Source organism: Vombatus ursinus, unplaced genomic scaffold (assembly GCF_900497805.2).
Source record: "Vombatus ursinus unplaced genomic scaffold, bare-nosed wombat genome assembly UNPS02014807.1, whole genome shotgun sequence".
Lineage (NCBI taxonomy): Eukaryota > Metazoa > Chordata > Mammalia > Diprotodontia > Vombatidae > Vombatus > Vombatus ursinus.
The window spans coordinates 49810044-49832616 of record NW_020954585.1 but is presented as its reverse complement, the minus strand read 5'-3'; the positions used below and the strand labels follow the sequence as shown (position 1 = coordinate 49832616).

Genomic DNA, 22573 nt, shown 5'->3' with positions numbered 1-22573 from the left:
AGTTTGCTTCATGCAAAAGTAGCCTGACACAGCCTTCATAATGGAAAACTAATCACTTCTTCCCCATTTCGCTTCAACCTACAGAGCTGTGGGTTCAGACAGTGGGCTGTCGCAAGGTCAGTGGTAATGTCTAGTCCTAAAATTCTTCAAGGTAAATCCAACTGATATATGTGATAGTGGGAAGCCTCATAGTACAGTGGAAGGAGTGCTCGAATCACAAGACCTGAGTTTGGATCCTGTCTCTGAAGCTTACTGCCTCTGTCACTTTGGACAAATAACTTGTTCTGGGCCTCAGTTTCATCATCTGTGAAATGAGGGGGATTGGACCAGATGACCCCTAAGGTTCTTGAGAGTTCTAAATCTATGATCTTATGGTAAGGGGGCTTTTTTTTCAGTAACACAGGGACATTTTCAATCAGCTTCTGTATTGTTTCCTCTTCACAAGCTGCACTCACCACAACATATAGGTCAGTTTGATCTTGGATAAGCCAGCCTGATTCCAATTATCTGGTTCCCTTAAAGACCCTGGGGGGAATGCAGATGCAATCAGCTGCCAATCCAGCTGTTTGACAATGCTTTGGGTTGTGTCCTAATGCAGTGGGAATGTTTCAAAGGGATCTCTTGCACTCAGACCAACATTCTGCCGGCACCAGGGGTGGGGAACTTGTGCCCTCAAGGCCACATGTGGCCTTCTAGGTCCTTGGGTGTGGCTTTTTGACTGAGTCCAAGTTTTACAGAACAAATCCTTTTATTAAGGGGATTTGTTCCATGAAGTTTGGATTCAATCAAAGAACTTCACTTAAGGACCTAGAAGGCTACATGTAGTTCCCCACCCCTGATGCACTCTCTTCTACTTTGATATCCTGTATTACCCCCCATCCTCCTCAGGGTACTGTTCTATCAGAATTAGCCCTGGAAGCCTCTGAAACTGGAAGGATAGTGGTGTGTGTGGGGGGGTCCTTTGTGTCCTAATAGCTCCAAATGGGGATTGGAGATGGGAAAGAAGTAGGAGGCAGGCAGCTGCTGTCATTTTTTTTTTGGTGGGGTTGGGGGAAGGGGTGTCTGAATCTGTGATTACATCAATGTAAGAAACTTCTGGGAGAGATACCCCCTCTGCCAGGGCAGCTTGGCAACCAATCTATTATTTAGAGTCTCAGAGAATTGCCAGGGGCACAGAGATCATAGGATGATGGATTTAATGCTGGAAGGGACTTTAGAGACCCTTCAGCTCAATTTAGGATTTTGGAAGGAGGCCATCATTTTACAAATGAGGAAAGTGAGGCACAGGGAGATCAAAGGGTTTGCCACACACACAGTTTTGTGTTAGAGGCAAGACTTGAACTGAGCTCTTCCCAATTCAAAGCCCGGTCCTATATCCACTGTTTAACCATTGCCTCCCCTGTCAAATTAGTTGGGTGATTAATAAGTTCATGGAAGAGGCAAGTCCTGGCCTCAAAACAATGTCCGTCAGGAAAAGCCACAGAGGATGCTATAACACAGTCAAAGGTCAAAGGCAGGCATTTTAACCAGCAAGATATCAGATCTAAGGGCGAGGCAGGAAAATCATTCAAGTTTACAAATAGCTCATTAAAGGATAAAGAGTAGGATTAGGAAAACAACATGGAAGATATAGGACTGTGGGGCAGGGCTTGGGATGTGATTATTTGCTCCATGCAAAGGCAGCCTGAATCAGCCTCATGCATCCCACTGAGTGACAAGCTCACCACCTCTTCTTCCCCCATTCAGCTAAAGGCAACACAGCTCTGGGTTCAGACACTGAGCTGTTCCAAGGTCAGTGGTAATGGCTAGTCTTGCCACTCCTCAAGGCAATTCCAACTATTTATGTGATGTTGGGATGCCTCATCTTTCTATTTACTTATTTATTTATTTTTTCAGCCAGAGACAAGGTTTATTAAAGATCCGTCATACTGGCCAGACTCTTAAGGAATCTGAACATTTGTGAGCTATTAGCTAGGTTCTTAAGGAATCTGAGCCGGGATGCCTCATCTTACAGTTGAAAGAAAAAGTTCTGGGTCTGAAGTCAGAGAACCTGGGTTTGAATCCTGTCTCTGATGCTTACTCCCTCTGTGACTTTGGGCCAGTCACTTAACCTGGGCCTCAGTTTCCTCATTTGTAAGATGAAAGTACTTGGCTTAGATGACCTCTTAGCCTAAATCTATGATCCTTTATTGTGGGCTCTTCTTTATCATAACACAAGGATATTTTCAATCAGTTCCACATTTATTGTTACATGGCACCCAGTGATGATTTTTTTTCCCAGAAGTATTTACAAATGAAGTCAATGAAGTTTATTGAACGGCCACTGTGTATGGGGTATTGTACTAGGACAACAGTCTGGGGTTGGGGTGGGGCAGAGAAGATGGGACAAATAAGAAATAAAAGAAACAGCTGCTAACCTGGAGGAGCTGAAATAACTTAAAATAACGTGAGGGAAATAATAAAGTGCAAAATGGCTTATTGCAAACTGGATACCCAAAAGCCTAGATGTAAGGAGAATAAAGATCAGATAAATAGGATTAATTCGGTGGAGTTCTCTGGAGGTAAATAATTTTGAGCCCTGTCTTGAAGAAGACGATGATTCTTTTGAACTTAGTCCTATAGAGTGACCTAAAGTCATTGGTAGTAAGTAACAGAGCCAGCAGTTGAACTTGGGTCCTTTGACTGTGCAGCTAGTGCTCCTTCTAGCATATTGTGCTGGATGTTGGAAGCTATGTGGCCAAGAGGATAAAACTGGTTCTGTAGCTAGGAAGATCTGGATTTAAGTTCTGCCTCTGGCTGCCTGTATGACTGGGCAAGTCAAATTTTCAGTGCTCTAGAGTAGTGTCAAACTCAGGGGTCACTAAATCATACATGCAGGCTGCATATTGACTTAGAAAACATATTGACATTGTCTGTGTTCTATTGTATTTTTATTTATTTTGTTGAATATTTCCCAATTACATTTCTAATCTGATTTGGGCTACAATCAGGAGTGTTGGCCTGGCAGCAGCCCTGTATTTATGTTTGGTTGTTTCAGTCATGTTGACTCTTCGTGACCCCATTTGGAGTTTTCTTAGCAAAGATGCTGGAGTGGTTTGCCATTTCCTTCTCCAGCTCATTTTATAGATGAGGAGACTGAGGCAAACAAGGTTAAGTGACTTGCCCAGGGTCACACAGCCAGTAAATATCTGAGGTCAGATTTGAGCTCTGGAAGATAGTCTTCCTTCACTCTGTCCACTTTGCCACCTAGCTTCCTTGTATTTAACACCTCCACTTTTGGCAGCTCTCTGAGAATACAAGTCACAGAGGAAGGAGTTGGCTGCATTAGTACATGGAGTTCCCTTTACCAATGAAATTATCAGTCTGGGGCTCATTGCTCATCTCTATGTAATAGGAGGGACACAAGTATGAAATGACAATAGTATTCTATGGCTCCAGTATTTATCATCTCTTAGAGTATGACACTGAGTTTCCAGGATTAGTTGGCTGTCTGATGCCACCTCGAGAGGGTCAAGCAGTGGGATGAGACTTACTGATAGTAAGATTGTAGTACAGTGAAAGGGACATTAGCTTAGGCATTAAAGGCTGTGAGTTCAAATCCTGCTGTGATGCTTATTGCCTATGTGAACTAGGGCAAGTCACAACTTCCCTGGGCCTCATTTTCCCAATTCATAAAACTGGGGGGGTTGGATTAGATGGACTTTGAGGCCCCTACCAGCTCTAAAGCTATGATCTTAAACTAGATACAAAATATTTTTCAAGAGGTAAAAGACTGAACCAAATAATATAGAAGGGATTCATATCTGGTTTTTGGCTCAGAATCCAAGTGGGACTGGAAGCAAGGAATGAGTCTGTAGGGATACAAGAAAAACCATGCATAGAGACAGAGTAAATATTTTAAAGTCAAATTAAAAGTCAACAAAACTAGTGGGCCAAAGGAACAGTCTGAGCTGGGCAAAGAGCTTACCACAATTTGTTATTCCCAGTGAACTGGGATCACCAGAAGACTCCTGAATTGGGGAGCACCAGGCTAGATTTGCCCACCTGATATCCCTAATGGATTACTGCTGTGAGCCTCTCTGGTTTACCTTCATATCCTCTTGAATGAAAGGCAGATATGAAAGAAATGACAGTCAAGAATGTTAAGCATTTGTGTCAGCACAGCAAGGAAAGCAGGTCAATAAAGGTGTAAGGGAGGAGTAGATAGCAAGGAAGCAACCATAGGCATGGACTGACTTGCACCAAAACAACCAGAAGCAGGGGTTCAGTCCTGGTGTTTTAAGATCATCTTTGCTTATAACTGTGGAGGAGAGAGAGAGGACACAGGGAGGATCTTTGTTGTACCAATGCAGTTGCAGGATTTGGGTGCTCCTGGGACTTTCCACAGTGTTTCTGGGCTTGTTTCCTCTGTGCTGTGTTTGCCCCTCAGGTGAATTTCCTGTGCTAGGCAACTGTGCAGAGTTTTCAGAGGTCTAAAGCATAAAAAACATCAAAGGATTTTGGTGGCGATGAATATGTCCCAAATATGAATATGGTGGTGATGATTGACAACGCCTGAGCCTCCTTCCCTCTTCCCTGGGTGAAGAAGCATCAGTCCTCAGGGGATTCTACTGTCAGGAGCTACAGGGCACCGACAGACTAATAGGGAGGCTATTCTAGAGAAGACTGGCCTGGGAAAAAAATGAAGAAGGGAATAGACAAGTGAATAGTTAATTGCCTTGATTGGAGCTGAGCAACTGTGCCGGAGAAGAATGAAAATACAGAATGACAGGATTTCAGAGTTGGAAGAGATCTCAGTGGCCTCAGAGTCCAAACCATAACTGGACAAAGATCCCCTCTGTAATATATTCATCCAGCTTTTGGTCAAAGAACCCTAATGGGAGGGAGCTCACTATGTCCCTATATAGTCACTCGTACTTTGGAATAGCTCTAGTTGTTAGGAAGTCTTCTCACATCAAACCTAGGGCTGGTTGCCTCTTTGCAGAGGTTATATGGAGTAAGCCAGTGACAAAAAGCTGAATCTAATCTCTGGAATTCTACATGGGGCCACAATATACTTCCCCTCTTGGCAGCTGTCGCTTTTGTTATTCTTTTAAATTTTCACTAGCATAATGCTTTATCCTCAGTGCTCTGAAGCAGAAATGTAGCTTTAGAGGTAGGAGAAATCTTCAGAGCCAACTAATTGAACTCTTTTGGCTGGAAGATCTGAGTTCAAATCCTGCCTCAGAAACGTATATGCTGAGGGACTCTGGGGTGAGTGGTTTCACTCTTTTAAGATTGTTTCCCCATCTATAAAATGGGGACGATAATATCACCTAACTCCCAAGGTTATTGTGAGGAGAAAATGGGATAATATTTGTAAAGCTCTTTGCAAACACTAAAGCACCATCTATGTAAGTGCTATTATTACTATTACTATTATTATTATTTTTATTATTATTAGTAGTAGTAGTTGTAAAATGAGGGGAGTACATAGGATAACCTCTAAGGTCCCTCCAAGCTCCAAATTTATGCTGTAAATATGATCTATGACCTTTGTTAGTCTTAAAAAAATACCTACGGCTTACAGTCTCTGAGACAGCCCCTTATGTCTTTCGTAGGGACAATAAAATGTAAAATGGGAAAGGGATAAGAGGAGAGGAGGTTAAAATGGTATTCAAATAATGGCTCATAGAATTAGAGTTGGATGGGAAATAAAAAAATGGGATGGATAACTATATTTGGAGATTGTTTAACTACAGAATAGCAAAATTCAAAGGGACCTTAAGCTCTTTTCTTCTCATCTGCTCAAAGTTTCTACTGAGAACAAGCCCTACCTGGAAGAATGGCTGTCTCCACTAGGCAGATCATGTGGCCACAGACTTCACCTGAACCAAGCATCCGCTATGCCCAGACACATCCACCAGAGACTGGACAAGGTATTTGTGTGCCCCAGGCAAGGTTTGAAAATCGTGCCCTCTGTATGTTATTGTCCACCAGAAGTTTTGAGCTTTTACTATGCTATATAAAACACTCAAATGTGTCTCATCGTAGAGACATACTAATATTTCAGGGAAAGTTACCATCTACGTGATACTTTTGCTAATACCCTCAGCTGTTATTGTTTCCTTCCCTTAAATTATTTTGTATATTTTTATATGTACTTTTATACCTGGACATTGTCTCTTCCATTGTCCTTGAGGACAAAGACTATGTTTCATTCATTTTTGTGTATGTATCCCTAGTGCCTAGCACAGTGCTTGTTGGCCGAGGGAAAAAGTATGCATTTTCTTTCCTTCCTTACAGAGATAGGAGACTATGGGTATAAAATATTGCATATTCTGGATTGATTGGTTTTCTTAACTGCTTTCCCTCTTTCTCTTTCTTTTTTAATTTTGTCACAAGGTATAATTCAGTGAATTATAGGGGTAGGTGGGGGGTGTATTTTGAAATGAAGGTGATATGAAAACAAAATATATCCCTAAAAATTAAGAACTCAATAACTATATTTAAAACTGAAAATTAGAAAAACTGTGTTTGTAAGTTGTAATATTGAAGAGCATCCTTCATTATGTACTCCCTATATTTGTGCCCTAAATGACTGCCTACCACTACTCCTAAATTCCAATGCTCAGGAAAGCAATCTCAGCCTGAAAGAGGGTAATGATATTCTGTAGACCCTGGCACTGCTTCCCTGAAAATCCCAAGTTGGCAGAATTTTAGGATACTGCAGCGGCAGTCCCTGAGTGATACCATGCTCCCCGAATCTCCAAAGCAATGCCATTTGAAGGTGAACATAATTGTCCTGCTTGTATTTATCAGTCTGGCACAGCTTCTCTCCTGTCATCCTAATCCTTGTGGCAGCCTAGGTAGGGCATATGGGTTTCCAGCCCCTCACTCCTCCAACTAGTCTGTCTAGATTAGCTCCTTGACTCCCTAGGGGGTCGCTGACATGCTTGGGTCATTTACAAGGGGCTTCATATAAACTACTATGGAAATAGAATCTTTTGGTGAAAATTGGAACTGATCCCTAGCCCAACTTTGCAGAGGACTCTGTGGCTGCCCACACCCCACCCCACCCATTCCCCCTACCTCTACCCACATCCCTCTCAAACCTGGCTACATGTGTTGACCATTGTTGGTTTGCCAGCAACCTCCACAATGGGGGCAGAGGGCTAGAATAAGACCATGTCATGAGCATCCTTTGAAATTCTTCCATAGTCTAATCACTCAAGGTTCAGAGGTTTCTCCTGCTATCTTAGCATCATTTCATGGGTGGAGCAAACCCAAATGGAATGCTTCATTTCAAACATCCCTATCCCTTCTCTTTTCCAGATCCCTTCTCCTCCTTCATCTTATTAGCATAAATAATACACCATATCTCAGGATGCCTGAGCATGTTTTAAATTACCTTAAAATACACAAACTACCTTCTGATATCATTCCCAAAGTTAAACCTATTTCTGTCCCCAGGCCCTTTCCCTGCCAACTGAGATTTACATGGAAGGCATGTGTTTGGCCTTACTGCACACAATGGGATAGAGGATTCTGAAATGAAATAAGTAAAAATCAAAATAAATCAGCCAGCCTTTTACTCCAATGTTTTTTCCAAGCACGTCTGTCTCCTCCGTGCTAAGTGCTTTACAGGGAAACACTGTTTCTAAGTACAAACACAAAGCCTCAGCTTGGAGAAAATTTACTGTTTGACTTCAGCTTTTAACAAGATAGAAGTTGAAGTCCTTCCAGCCCTCAACTCCCAACATTTAGCAGTTTATTTGGCCTTAAATAAGCACAGGAGGACCTTGAGAAACATGGCCTTTCTCTCTCCAAAACATCAAATTTGTTTCCAGGGGCAGTTCCAGCAATAGGAGGCATCTTCAATTTACTCTGGAAGGACATTTTGGTTTAGAAGAAATTTCCTTTGCATATGTGGCTTCTCCCACATTATACAGGCTGGCAAGAAATCCACTGAGCCTGAGGTGGGCCTGAAAGGCAGATGGGATGGAGAGAAGGGGTCTTTTCAAACAACCACTCCATTTATTCATTTCTCTGATTTCTATTATCTTAATTTCTAAGGTCTTTAAATAATAGAATGTTGGCACAGAAAGGACCTGAACAGATTTGCCTTAGAGATCAGTTGTCTTGGTGCAATTCCCCTTTATTCTGCAGATGAGTTCATGGTTTATGATTAAATAACCTAGACCATAAAGTCTCACCCTAAGGCCAAACACTCAGGAGTATCACAATTTACCCCCAATAACAGAGACTGCACATAAAGGACAATCAGTTAGCAGAGCTCACATGTCTAGTAGGGATCCTACATACCTACCAATTCACTTAAAAAAATTGGATCTGTGATTTCATTGGTGTAGGGAAAAACCAAGGAGGAAATGGTTTCTTCCAGTGCAGATTTGTACCTGCTCTGAAATTCAGTCTTAGAGGGGTTAAGTGATTTGTCCAAGATCCCATAGTATGCCTGTGTCAGAGGCTGGACATGAATCTAGGTCTTTCTGACTCTGAAGCCTATCCTCCATCACACCATAGCTGTCTCTGGACCCTTCTATTCTTGGTAGCTTCCCATGCCATCCAATCATCCACTGACCCAACTTCACTCTCAGCCTGCCATTCCTTACCTGACACCACCTCCATTCCACTCCTGAGACCTGAACCTCCACATTAGACTTTCTGGATTCTCTGCTCCAGGCTCCTGACAAGGTAAGCCACTTATTTTTAGAGCTTCTGCACTAGGCCCATCCCAGGAGATTGGTGATTGGGTTTATACAAACTAGCCCACTTAGCTCACTAATCTACTGGCTGATCTTAGACACCAGACCATGTTTCAGTTTCATATTCCATTTAGCCAGCCAGCCAGGTTACCTCACAGTCTGCCTGCCGCCATGTATCTTTTCCCTCACTTCCACTTCCCACTTCCCAGAATGAAATACTTTTCTTGGATTGCCACTCCCCGTATGTATTATAGGTATTGTCTTTACTTGTTGGAATATGAGCTCCTTGAGAACTGGGACTCTTTATATTAAAAAAAATTTTTTTAAAGTATCTCCAGAGCCTAGTACGGTGCCTAGTATATAACATGCGCTTAATAAATGGCTTTTTTTTTCTTACTCATTTGTTTAGTCAAATCAAGTTCAGAGTTTGGATATCCATTACATGCTATCTTTTCTCTTTTTGAAGCACATAAAAACAAAATTGGAGTTCTGTTCTGAGCACCATTGAGCAAAAGGATAGGTCCTTTTCCTTTCTAAGGGAGGTATACACTCATGTTGGCATAAACAGATTCACAGCAACAATAGGGGAAGTCCCAGTAGTCTGCGAGTAGTTGGGACTTGGGAGAAGGCAGCTCTGCCTGAGCGCCGGTTCTGTGTGTTCATGCTTCTGTACAGCATGACCAGAAGGCCACAGCTCCCACACTCAACGTGGCTTGGGTACTCTTGGAGGCTGCCAAAGCCCCCGATCAATGCCACGTTGCCCTGCCAAGATTTCACGCCTGACCAGTTTTCTTTCTTCCATTTATACATACCAATGTCTGCCCTTGGGTTCCGTGGCATTATGGGAAAACCAATTCTTTCATAGCAATATTTGTACCCCAGGCCCAGAGCATTATGGGAAAGTGAGTCCTTTTCAATTTCAACAGCACATGTTTACTGCCCTATGTTTGTTACTGCAAAGTCCATCATTCCCCAGAGAAGCAGATAGAAAAAAAGGAGATCTTTGGCAGTCTCCAAAGGACAGAAGGTCCTATCTGCAGGACGAGGAGAAGCTAAACCATGAGGGAAAAAAACAGGATAGGGGAGCTTCACAGCACAGGACAAAATGGACTTGATGCTACCAAGAATAAATATCCCAAGTAGAAACTGTTCGTTTTATTGAGAACAAATAGGGTGAGAGTAATCTAGAGGGATTTTAAAAGCAGCCAGGCTGTCTAGCCTGACAATAGCCCCACACACTTCCTAGCAGGTGGAGGAGTTCTTTTCTCCTTAATCCTGTTCCTCCACTTCTAAGTAGGTGCAAAATGCTCCAAATGTTCCTGGCTCCCTCCTTTTCCCTCCCATGTTCCCTTTCTTGTGTGCTTCCTAGTTCCTTCTTCTTTTTCACCTTTCCGTCTTTCTACCCAAAGTAGAGGATGGTTGGGGATATTATGACCAGGGAGTCACAGTCACGGCTGAGGGAGAAAATGGGTGATTAGAACCACTTCAGTTCATTGTCATCTGTTGCCTCAAACTCCTCCACATACGGAGAGGCAACGTGGTGTAATGAGTAGAGTGCTGTACTTGGACCAAGGAATACCTGGGGGTCAGCAGGCAGCTAGATAAGAGTGCTGGGCCTGTAGTGGGAAGACCTGAGTTCAAATTCAACCTTGGATGCTTACTAACTGTGTGATTCTGGACAAGTCAGTTAACCTCTGTTTGCCTCATTTCCTCTTCTGCAAAATTGGGAAAATAATAACACCTACCTCCCAAGGTTGTTGTGAGGATCAAATAAGATGATATGGTTTTCAAAAAGCAGCAATTGGGCCTAACTAAACCCTGGATTTAAGCCTGGATCATAGGATCATAGATTTAGATAGAGATCTGGTCCAACCCCTTTATTTTACAGATGAAGAACTAAGGCCCAGAGATGTTAAGTGACTTACCCAGGGACATACAGGACTTAGGAAGGGTTCAAAGGGGAAGGGGAAAGCATTTATTCAGCACCTACTATGTGCTGGGCACAATGATCCTATGATCCAGGCCTATAAAATAAAGCCAAGGGTTTAGTTGGGCCCAGTTGCTGCTTTTTTAAAAACCACGTCTGATCATGGAATTCTGGCACAGAGTTCTTTGGCTTTTTGGTTAATGGGAGGAAGGAAGGTTGGTCTGGGCAGATTCTCTCAAAAGGATGAAACAAAGGCAACCAGAAGGGTGTAGAATGTTTATTCTTTCAGTTCATGGCTTAAGTCCAGAGCCTTGAACCTAGTGGTGGAGGTTTTCAAAGGAGTGCCTGGATAAGTAGACGGGTAATGTGCAGGGGGTGGGAGACAGTGAAACTGAGATAAAGACTGGGATTTATGGTTTCTGAGGTCCCTGCTGGCTCTAAATCTATGATGCTAGGATTCTACAGTTAGACACTGATGGAGAATTAGCACGGTAGGGGAAAAGAGCCAAGGAATGAATAAGAGGCCTGGAGGTCCAAATCCCAGCTCCGTCACTGATTACCTTTGTAACCCTGGCCAGTCATTGTCCCTTTCTAGAATTCAGTTTCTTCTTCTATAAAACAAGGGGGTTGGATTAGATGACCTCTAAGGTTCTTGCCAGCTCTGTCTATGACCCTGTGGTCCTATAAATACCATGCAATTAACATTATAGGGAGACTGCCTGCACCCTCCCTACCACCTAGGGGATCTTTTCATCCTACAATTTACAAAGATGCTATGCAGAATTAAACTTACAATAATGGGAAGGGGTTAGGGTGAGAAAATAGGTGATGCTTAAAGTTACTGCCAACTGGAAAAAGGAGGAACGATAGAGAATAGATGGAAATGATGGAGAACAGAGAGCCTGGGGGACTTTAATGCAAAAAAAAATAAACATCAGTACACTGAGGTATACCTCTTTCACTCCAGCCTGGTCAGGTTATCCACATGAGTACCCCACAGAAAGGACCACAGTTGAGAGAAGTGGTCTTGCTTTTGGGGGACCCCAGTATGACCAGGCAAAGAGCAGAGTCCCTGGTGAGTTACATTCAAATGCTAGTCTGGTCTGGGAGAGGACCCAGAGATCTTGGGTTCAGTGTCCTTTGTGAGTCCATGTCTCCCTGAAGATTTCTGTAAACTACTGAGATGGGGTGCAGGCAGTACGTGGAATAAATTGCTCCTAACTCCCTCCTACATTTTCTTCCATCCCCACAGTGAAAGCAGCTGCTGCTGTCCCTGGTGGTAGGAGTGGGTTGGGGGGCGGGAAGGGAAATGGGATCTTATGGTGGGGCTGCTTATCAAGGTGGAAGTTCAGTCCCCGGGGCTCCCATTACCCACAGGCCCGAGTAACTCCTCCCCTCTGTGTCTGCTCCATCTGCAGCCTGAAAACAGAGCTGGCAAAGAAGCATTGGGGAGCCCTAGGCAATGCCCTGGGGGGCTCTACCCTCCCAAACTCTGCTTGGTCAGGGCCTGCGCATCGCTGACAAGTCCAGTCGGACACGAGGCCTGTTTTATAGCTGATCTTCATCAATCCAGATGGTTTTGCGCTGCTCCTCTCCTATCTTCTCCTTGATAACTCGGATCAGGTCCTCCACACTGCTCCACATGTCCACCTCCACCGAGGCATAGAGGCAGGGGAGGGCTTCCAGCTCTTTCTCCTTCTGGCGGCACACCCTTAAAAATTCCTCCTCTGTCTCTGGCCTAGGCAGTAGTTTCCTACGGCCCAAGAACAACAGACATACAATCAATGGTGCCCGTGTAAAAGAAACTGCTTTGTCCCCCAACTCGTCCTTGGCAGGAAAGAGGACCAGGGCAATGGTTGTGGTAACAGGTCCACCCACACATTTCATCTTCTGTCTTTGGGCCCTTATGCAAGGGCCCTATTCCTAGAACACGAGGCCATGCTCCCCAGCCACTTCTTAGCAACCCTAGTGTCTTTCAAAGCCCAATTCCAATGCCACCTCCTTTATTGATTGTCCCAGCTCCCATTGCCTCCTTCCTCCAATTATTCTGAATCACACCTGAAATTTCTTTGGCATAGAGAACTCTATTAACAAACTCCTTCTCCCAATGCCCATTTATGTATCTTGTTTGTATATAACTGCTTGCATGTTGTCTCTTCCATTTGACTGTGAGCTCCTTGAAGGAAGGAATGATTTTTTTTCCCCCTTTCTTTGTATTCTTAGTGCTTAACACTGTGCCTGGAACATAGTAGGTGCTTAATAAATGCTTGGTGACTTGACAAGATAAATGCAGATAAACACCTGCTCAGCAATTTATAATTTTAGGGAGCTACCTGGGCTGCTGAGAGATTAAGTGAAGTCTCTAGGATCGCATTGCCAGAATGTGTGTGTGTGTGGGGGGGGGGGGCATCTAGGTGGTACAGTGGATAGAGCATAAGTCCTAGAGTCAGAGTTCCAATCTGGCCTCAGACACATCCTAGCTGTGTGACCCTGGGCAAGTCACTTAATCCTGATTGCCTCCACAAAAAAAAAACAAAAACAAAAACAACAAAAAACACCTCCCCCCCCAATCAGAATGTGTCAGAGTCAGGACTTGAATCCCAAGTCCTCTGAAACCATCTCTCTGTATATAATAGCATAGCTGGTTCTTCAACTGATATTCCCCTATATTTATTTTGTATATATTTATATATGTATATGTTTTCTCCTCTGATAGAATGTAAGCCTCCTGAAGGCAGGGACTATATCATTTTTGTCTTTATACCCTTGGTGCCTAGCACAATACTTGGCAGTGAAGTGGGTAGTGCTGGGCCTGTGGTCACAAAGACTTGAGTTCAAATCTAGCTTCAGACACTTATTAGCTGTGTAACCCTGGGCAAGTCACTTAACTGCTGTTTATCTCATTCTCCTCATCTATAAAATGGGGACAATAATAGCACAAGGTTGTTGTGAGGGTCAAATGACATAATAACTGTAAAACCTGACACAAAGTAAGCACTCCATAAATGTTAAGTATTATTATTATAAATGCATGTTTCCAATTGATTGGTATTGTTACAAAGTGTTCAAGACTGGGGGGGCTGAACAAAAGTATTGAGAAAATTCAAAGATTCAGGAAATGGTGATATTGCCATTCAATAAAACAAAGCAAATATTTATCAAGTGTCTACCAGACATTGTGATAGGCATGGGGGGGGGGGGTACAAAGATAAAAATAAAACAGTCCCTGCCCCCAAGCAGCTTATATTCTGCTGGATCCTGAATGTGTGCATTTATGGTGCTGGTTCATAGTTCATAGACTTAGATCTGGAAGAGACCTTTGTGTACATTGAGTACAACTCCCTCATTTTACAGATGAGAAAACTGAGGCCCAGGGAGGCTAAGGAACTTTGACAAGTTCACATAGAGATTAATAGACAGAGCAGAGATTTGAGTTTGGGTCCTCTGGCCCCCAAAGCCAATGCTTTGTTTATGGCAGTGAGCTACCTTTACTTTCCTAGCTTGGTAGAATAATAACTGACATTTATACAAAGCTTTTAAAGAGTTCAAAGTGTTATGTGTAGGTTGTCTCTTTTGAATCTCATAGCTTCTCTATGGAGTAGGAATTGAGGGGTCTGTGAGGAGTAAAGGGACTCCAACTGCCGCTGCCTACCCCATGCCTGCTTACCCAGTGTAGGCTGCACCAAAGGCAATTTTTATATTTGCTCTACCTGGCCTTGGCCCCTGTCACACTTGTTGGCTTCTTTGCTCCCAGTATATCCCAGCAGGACACCAGGGGGCAGGGAAGGCTGTAGGGAAGGGGCCTGGCTTTCAGAAACCATCTTTCTCCTAGTCAGTGCCATAGGGGACTCCCATGAAACAGATACCAAAACACCAATGAAGCACAAACCAGTAACACAATAGGCAAGTAGCCTATTACTTATAGCATTTAGCACAGTGCCTGGCACTTAGTAGGTACTTAATAAATGTTTATTGGATTGGAAATGTTTATTGGATAAGTTTTGGGGGAAAAGGTGTAGAATAAAATGCCAGTTAATATATTGAAAGAGAGCAATGTGGTACCCTTCAAATCAGGAGACTTGGGTTTTAGTCCCACTTCTGCCACTAGTTAGTCAGCTTTGAGACCTTGGGTATGAATCTCCAGGCTTTTGGTTTCCTCATAGCTAAAATAAGAAGGCTAAACAAGATGATCCCTAGTGCAGGGATTTTTAACCTTTCTGTGTGTGTCTTGAGTTCCTTTGACATCCTGGTAAAACCTATGGACTCCTGCTCAGAATGATGTTTTTGAATGCAAAAAAAATAAGGTGCATAGAATTATAGAGGAAACCAATTCTACTAGATAGTTATAAAAAAGTCCCAATTAGTGCAAATAATGAATCCCATGAAATGATTGCATTAATAAAATGTGTACTTATTTGAAATTATAATTACATGTAAAAATATGGTAATTCATTCTAGCCCAAAGGAAATATGTGATGAGAATTTGAATAATCTGACCACTTCTTGGGAATTCATTATTAGCACTAATTGGGACTTAGTTATGTCAAGATAATAAACAAAACAAAACAAACAAAACAAACAAAACGACCCTCCCCCCAAAAAATTCCAAGTTCCATGATTCGGGGTTAAGAACCTGAGCAGTTGTCCTCTACCTTTAACATTTTATGTCCAGGATTTCAGAATGCCAAGCCTACTTCTAGTTCAACTCAAGTTCCATCTCTTTACTTCGGCAAGTTACAACCTTTGACTGTCTCAGTTTCCTCATCTGTAAAATGAGGTAATAATAGCACTTATCTCCCAAGGTTGTTGTGAGGATAAAGTGAAATAGCATTGTAAACTTTAAAGCACTATATGAATGCCAGTTATTCTATTATCATCATCAATAATATAATATAAACTATATAATGATAAGAATGATATGAATATAAGTATATAAGTCACTTGACCTCTCTCAACCTCAGTTTCCTCATTTGTAAAATGGGGATAATAATAGGGTCAAATGAGATAATATTTGTAAAGTGCTTTGAAAACCTTAAAGTAATATATAAGTGTTAGCTATCATCATCATAATCATTATCGTTATTATGTTAGTGACATATTATCATATGTTAACAATTAATGTGTTGTTATTATTATTAATCATTATTAATATTTCTGATTGACTACTTCCTCTTTTGGCCCCCTAAATTATCTTGTATATATATATTTTTTTCTTTTTTTTCTTTTTTTTCCATTCAGTGATTTCATCAGTATACAGAGCTCCCTGGTGAGGAACCTCCCATCAGTGTAGATGGGCAACTGCTCTCAAGCTTAGTCTTAGAGAGTTGCCTTCTTGTTGTTTAGTTGTTTCCTACTCCTTGTGACCTCATTTGGGGTTTTCTTTGCAAAGATACTGGAGTGGTTTGCCATTTCCTTTTCCAGCTCTTTTTACAGATGAGGAAACTGAGGCAAACAGGGGTAGGTGACTTGCCCAAGGTCACACAGCTAGTAAGGCCAGATTCAAACTGAGGAAGATGAGCCTTCCTGACCCCAGGCCCAGCACGCTGTGCATTATGGCGCCACCTAGCTGCCCTAGACAGTTGCCTACATCAGTGAGAAGTAAAGTGATTTGCCCATAGTTGAACAGCCACTGGGTCAGAGATAGGCCTTGAAAGCAGATCTTCCTGACTCTGTGCCTAGCTTTCTGTACGCTACTTCGTTCTGCTTCTCTACCTTGAATTTAAGTAGACATTTGGTTTCTACTTATATGTGCATATGTTGTTTTCCCCAGTAGAGTATGAATTCCTTGAGGGTAAGAATTGTTTTATTTTTATCTTTTTATTTTCAGTGCATGGCACACAGTAGGTGCTTAATAAATGCTTGTTGCTTGATACGAGCTGACACTTATACAGTACTTTAAGATTTACAAAGCGTTTTACATATTTAAATCACTTGGTCTTCACAACAACCCTGTGAGATAGCTGCCATGAGATTCATCCTCCTTTTAAAATGAACAAACTAAGGGAGGGCAAGCCAGCTGCTCAGGATTTAGACCCAGTGCTTTCTCCATGACACCACTTCACTGCTGAGGTGTTCTGTGTTCATAAGTGCTCTGAAACTATGCAGCCATGTGATGGGAGTATCAAGAAAGGCTTTGCAGAGGAAGCAAGCTCTAAGCAGGGTTTTTTAAATTGAGGAAGTTTGGTAAGCCGAGAAAGGAGGGCATTCTGGGTAGAGGGTGGGGTACGGGTAAAGGCAGAGTCAGGACTCAGCAAGCTGTATGCAAGAGGTGTGGGGGGGTGCATGTGGGGACATAGAGTGATACGGCTTGGGGTGGCTTCTGTGCAAGGACTAATCAGGGGGGCCACTGGTAGGGGCAGTGGGAGGCTGTTTAGGGTAGCATCTGGGAAGCCAGCCACACCAACAGGGAGAGCATGAAGCATTCCAAAGGCCCAGGCAGGCTTCCTTAGGCAGTTCCTGGGGGAGCTTCACAGATTACAGGCAGGATTGCTGGTCGACACACAAAAATGTAAAACTCCCTGAGACATTACCTGAATTTCTTGATGTTCTTCTCTGAAACTCTGATGAAGAGAACAATGGGGTAGATCTTTGCTTTGATCAAATCTTTTGTGCAGCTTATCCCGGCTTCCAGCAGACAGTGTTTATTCTAGAAACAAAACCATCACAGTGTCACTGGAGGACAAATCTCCATACTGCATGTGTATGTATGTCTTGGTATATGCATGTGCCAGTATATAATGGCAGACAGCATGTCCAACAGAGAAGCTGGCACAGGAAAAAGGCTGGTGTCAGTCTCAGCAGCTGGGGAAACCAGTGAAAACCAGAAACTAAAAGCACCCTTTTGCTAGAGATGAAAAATGAAAGCACAGATCCAACTTAGACCAACACCCCCAGAGATACACCTAATACTCCTCAGATGTCTATACATTATAGAGCATAGCCATACATGTTAGACCAGGAGCCCAGGGTCTGAAATAAATTAGGCTATAAGTAAACTCTTTAATACAAAATGGCAATGGTGACCGATGGTGACCCTGGGTGGTACTTTAGATATATGATACTGACTGCTGTTAAGTGTGTTCCTGGGATGACTGCACCAGGGCAGAAAGGGCTTGAGAGGTGGGCTGGCTGGTGAACATTTTGGTGGGCTGGTCAATTCTTCAAGCCTATCTTCAAGGCTATTATATATATGTTTCTTTTCAGCACATGGGCACAACAATTCTAAAAGGGTACTATAATGCAACTTCCTGGTTAATCAGGAAGTGACTTCTTTTGCCTTAAGCATGCGAAGGCCTGCTTGGAATACACTCCTTTCTCATTTGTGCCTCTCAGAATCCTTGGCTTCCTCCAGGATTCATTTCATATGCTACTTCCCAGGGGAAACCAATGTTGGAATGCTCTCTCTTCTCAAATAATCATGTATGTACTTATCTTTTTATGTGTTATATCCCTTAGTAGAATGTAAACTTTTCAAGGTAGGTGCTGTGCCCAGAGGCTCCCTATTGCCTTGAGAATCAGATATGAACTAACTTCTATAGTTGCCATTTAAAAAGACTCCAGTCTTAGTTTACATTACTGACCTTTACATACTCTGTGGTCTAGCTAAACCAACCTTCTTGATGTTTTTAACAAAAATAGCAATTCCAAAATTCAGTATACTATCTGTATACCTTTGCATAGTTTGTCCTCCATACCTGGAGGGCAACTCTCTTCTAGCCTCGACTTTTGAGAACCTCTCATTTCCTCCAAAGCTCAGCTCAAGAACTGTTTCCTACAGGAGATGTTTCTAGATCCCTCAGCTGCTCATGCTTCACCCTGAAATTACTTTCTACTTATCCTATTTATAATTTGGATATACTTATATGTGTACATGTTGTCTCTAAAAGAATGTAAGCTCCTTGAGGGCAAGATTTGTCTCATTTTTATAGTATTTCCAGTGCCTAGCACAGGCTTTGACATATTATTGTGTCCCATTCTTTGTGACCCCATGGACCATCTATTAAGTGACCTCCTCTAGGTCACTCTATTGTCAATCTTTAACATATAGTTGGCATTTAATGCCTTTTGAAATGTGAAGCTAGGTAGGTAGTAGATAGAGTGCCAGGACTAGCCTGGTGTCAGGAAGAGTCATCTTTCTGAGTTCAAATCTGGCCTTCCTTAGACACTTACTAGCTGTGTGACCCTATGCAAGTCACTTAACCTTGTCTGCCTCCATTTCCTCATCTGTTAAATGAGCTGGAGAAGGAAATGGCAAACCACTTCAGTAACTCTGCTAAGAAAACCCCAAATGGGGTCACAAAGTAATGGACGTAACTGAAAAACAACTGAACAACAAATGCCTTTGGAATTCGATAGAAGTCACTTTTAAGCTAAAAGTCATTTTGGTCCCAAACCTTTGTGACTACCTATGTGATCTAGAGCAGGTCACTTAATATTTCTGGGGCTCAGTTTCCTCATCTGTAAAATGAAGGCATTGGTCTAGATCAATGCTGTCAAACCGTATAGAAAACAGAAATGGGGGGTAATTAATCTGCACATAAGGATCTCTGTGGGTTGCATACTGACTTGGTTTTAAAACGTAATGTTCTCTATGTTTTCCTGTACAGTCATCCCTTCTACACCATGACTTTACCCATTGTGGTTTCAGTATATCTTGGTCAGCATAAGAAATTAAATGGGAATTTTTTGGGAGTTTTGTAGACAACACATAAAGGCCAGCAGACGACACAGAGCCCATGACCAAATACTTAACCCAAATTTTACAATTAGGTACTGTAAACAACCCATAATAGAAAAAGAAAAAAATTCAGACTTCTGCTCTTGTATGAAAGGAGGGCCAAAAAATTTCACGAGGATTTTCCAGATGACAGGGGTGCTGCACCCCTAATTCCTGCGATGTGGAAGGGATAACTACATTTTTATTTATTTGTTAAGTATTTCCCAATTACATTTTAATCTGGTTCAGGTGGCACTCCACAGTATTGCAGCTGCATGGGCCTGCTGGCCGTGTGTTTGACAACTCTGGTGTAGATGGCTGCTGGCGTCCCTCCTGGTTCCAAACCTATCATCCAATTATCTTTCTTTGTCATTTTTATCACTCATGCCCCCAATCCACTGTCATCATAGTTCAGTAAATTAGGGGAACAACCCTAAATAATAGTATATGGTATGTAAACTTACTGATTTGTTTAGTCATTTTTCAGGCATGTCTGACTCTTCATGACCTCATTTGGGGTTTTCTTGACAAAGGTACTGGAAAGGTGTGCCATTTCCTTCTCCAGCTCATTTTACAGATGAGAAAACGGAGGCAAACAGGGTCAAGTGACTTGCCCAGGGTCACACAGCTAGTAAGTGTCTAAGGCTGGATTTTCCTGACTCCAGGCTCCGCACTCCATCCACTGTGCTGCCTAGCTGCCTAAGCTTATCAATAGTTGTACCCAAGTCTTTGTCTTATGTGTCAAGATGGGAAGGAGACAGGAGATAGGCATTAAATGTAAAATGCCTAGCCACTTACCTGTATGTAATTGTTCCATTTCATTGAAATGGCCAAAAACAGCCTGAAAGCTTGTGTCTTCTACAGTCTACAGTAATGACATTGGCCTCAATTTGAGCATTTTTCTTTTCTAGGGTAAGGAATAGCCCTAATACTTAGAACTGATAGGCTCCACAATGCACGGGCACTTCAGGACAACCAAAGTGTTTGTTTAAATTGTATACATATACTTTTTCTCATCCCCTGCCAAAGACCATTCTAATCTCCCACTTTTCACTTGTTCAGCAAATGTCGTGCCTGACACCAACTCTCTCACTTTGTCTGTCTCTCACCGACACATATTTTCTCTATCTCTGGCCCTGTTATCACAACCAGACACACACATACCTAACAATGCAAACTAGGACACAAACACCGAAAACCATTAAAAATAGAAGATGGTTCTGCTAAATAAACACATACTGAAGTCCGGTACACAAGGGCAATGGAGAAGCTGGAGAAAGGGAGGAGAAAAGGCTAGTACAATTGGAAAGTAAATTTGGACATAAAGGAGGAGAGGGAACAATGAAAAAGAAGGGGAAAAAAGAGGGTAAGAACTTGGGAGTATGAGAGGGAAAGAAACAGGAACAACTCTACCAACTCTGGCCTTTACCAAGATGGTAGCAAATGCATCATTAGATTTGTAAGAAAGAAAGATGCATATACATAGATAGATCACAGATGGCTAAATCCAACCCTAGGTCACCTTGGCAGCTACAGCTTCAATATTGGCAGGAACAATGCATTCGAAAGTATTTGGATTCTTTTCCCGGGAGAAGATGATGGTTTCTGTTCGTTCTTTCCTCAGGAACTCCTCCTTTGTTACAATATCTGGAGAGAAGAAAGACAAGGTTTTAGTTGTAGTGAGGCATAATGTCTAGAGCAATGGACTTGACATTAGGAAAACCTGTGTTTAAATTCCACCTTAGACACTAACTAGTTCAGTCTCAGTTTCCCCATCTGTAAAAAGGGAATACTAACACCTGTAGTACTCACTATACAAGGTTGTTATGAGGTTCAAATGAGTTAATTGAATGCTTTGCAAATATCATTACTAGTGCATAACATGCAGGGTACTGCCTATTCTTCAAAGGCTCAGATCATCTCCTACCGCTGCTGTCCAAAACTTTCCCACTGCCTAGCCCCCAATGACCTTTTCCTCCTCTAGACTCTTGTACCATTTACTTATTGCCTACCCCACTCATTGGACAGTTTTCATGTATGACCTTATAACCTATTCTTAAGCTCCATGGTAACATGGAGATGACCTTGGATTCTTGAAAGTTATGCTGGCAGAGTGTAAGTTCTTCTGAATCTTATTAAGTTGGAAAAGCTATAAGTATAAGTCTAGGATAGACCATTTGTCATTCATAGGCACACACACACACACACACACACACACACACACACACACCCCTGTATCTTTAGTAGCCACGGACCAGACTCGCTAAGTATGGAAGAGCTCATCACCAGAGGGTCAGTCACCAGATGAAGAATGTTTCATGAAGTTAAAACACATAAAATGGGGAAGGGATAGGATCTGTACTCAGACCAATAAAATCATGGATGATTCCAAGTATCAACAAATTGTCATATATATGAAAACAATTGACGTGTGTGTATACACACATATGTACACACATACACACACTATATATATATATATATATACATATATATACATAAAATATGCATATCTTTCACAAGAGCCAGTATACCATCATGGATAGGGAGCTGGTATAAAGTCATCTTGATCTGGATTCAAGTCCCTTCTCAGACACATATTGGCTGTGTGACCCTGGGCAAGTAATCTAACCTCTCAGTGCTGACAGGCAACTGTCTAAGACTCTAAATTGGTACACTCCACATCCATCTCTCTCCCCCATCTCTCTCTGCCTTTCTGTCTGTCTCTTCTCCCCTCTCTCTCAAAGGATCTTAGACCTAGAGCTGGAGGCGACCTCTGAAGCCACCTAATTCAACCCCTCCTTTAAAGATGAAGAAATAGGCCCAAGGAAATTAAGTGATTTACCCTAGGTCACACAGGTAATAAACATTGAAGGTAAGATTTGAACCCAGAAACTCTCACTCCAGAGTCACTGCTCTTTCCATAAGCATTGAACATAACCCACTGGTGGGAGTTTGCTCACTTGTTCTGCTATACGGGATATGAGATAAAGTCACTTCATTCATTCATTCATTCATTTATTAATTTATTCATTCATTAGAATATTTATAAATATAAATATAAAACAGAGTCACCCTTGTGTGTGTGTGTGTGTGCCTATGAATGACAAATGGTCTATCCTAGACTTATAGCTTTTCCAACTTAATAAGATTCAGAAGAACTTACACTCTGCCAGAAACACACACACACACACACACACACACACACACACACACACACACACA

General features: G+C 42.2%; 1 protein-coding gene across 3 annotated transcripts in view; it reads right to left on the bottom strand.

Moving 5' to 3' along the window:
- Positions 1-10894: 10894 nt before the first annotated feature.
- CARD11 (caspase recruitment domain family member 11) overlaps positions 10895-22573 on the bottom strand; it is a 131236-nt gene continuing 119557 nt past the window's right edge. For all 3 annotated transcript variants that reach the window (XM_027874772.1, XM_027874774.1, XM_027874773.1), the window contains 3 exons: positions 20871-20995; positions 17163-17278; positions 10895-12385 (listed from right to left, as the gene is read on the bottom strand). In XM_027874772.1, coding sequence (XP_027730573.1) covers positions 12181-12385; positions 17163-17278; positions 20871-20995 — 446 coding nt within the window. In that variant the 3' untranslated portion in view covers positions 10895-12180. The remainder of the gene's footprint in view (positions 12386-17162; positions 17279-20870; positions 20996-22573) is intronic.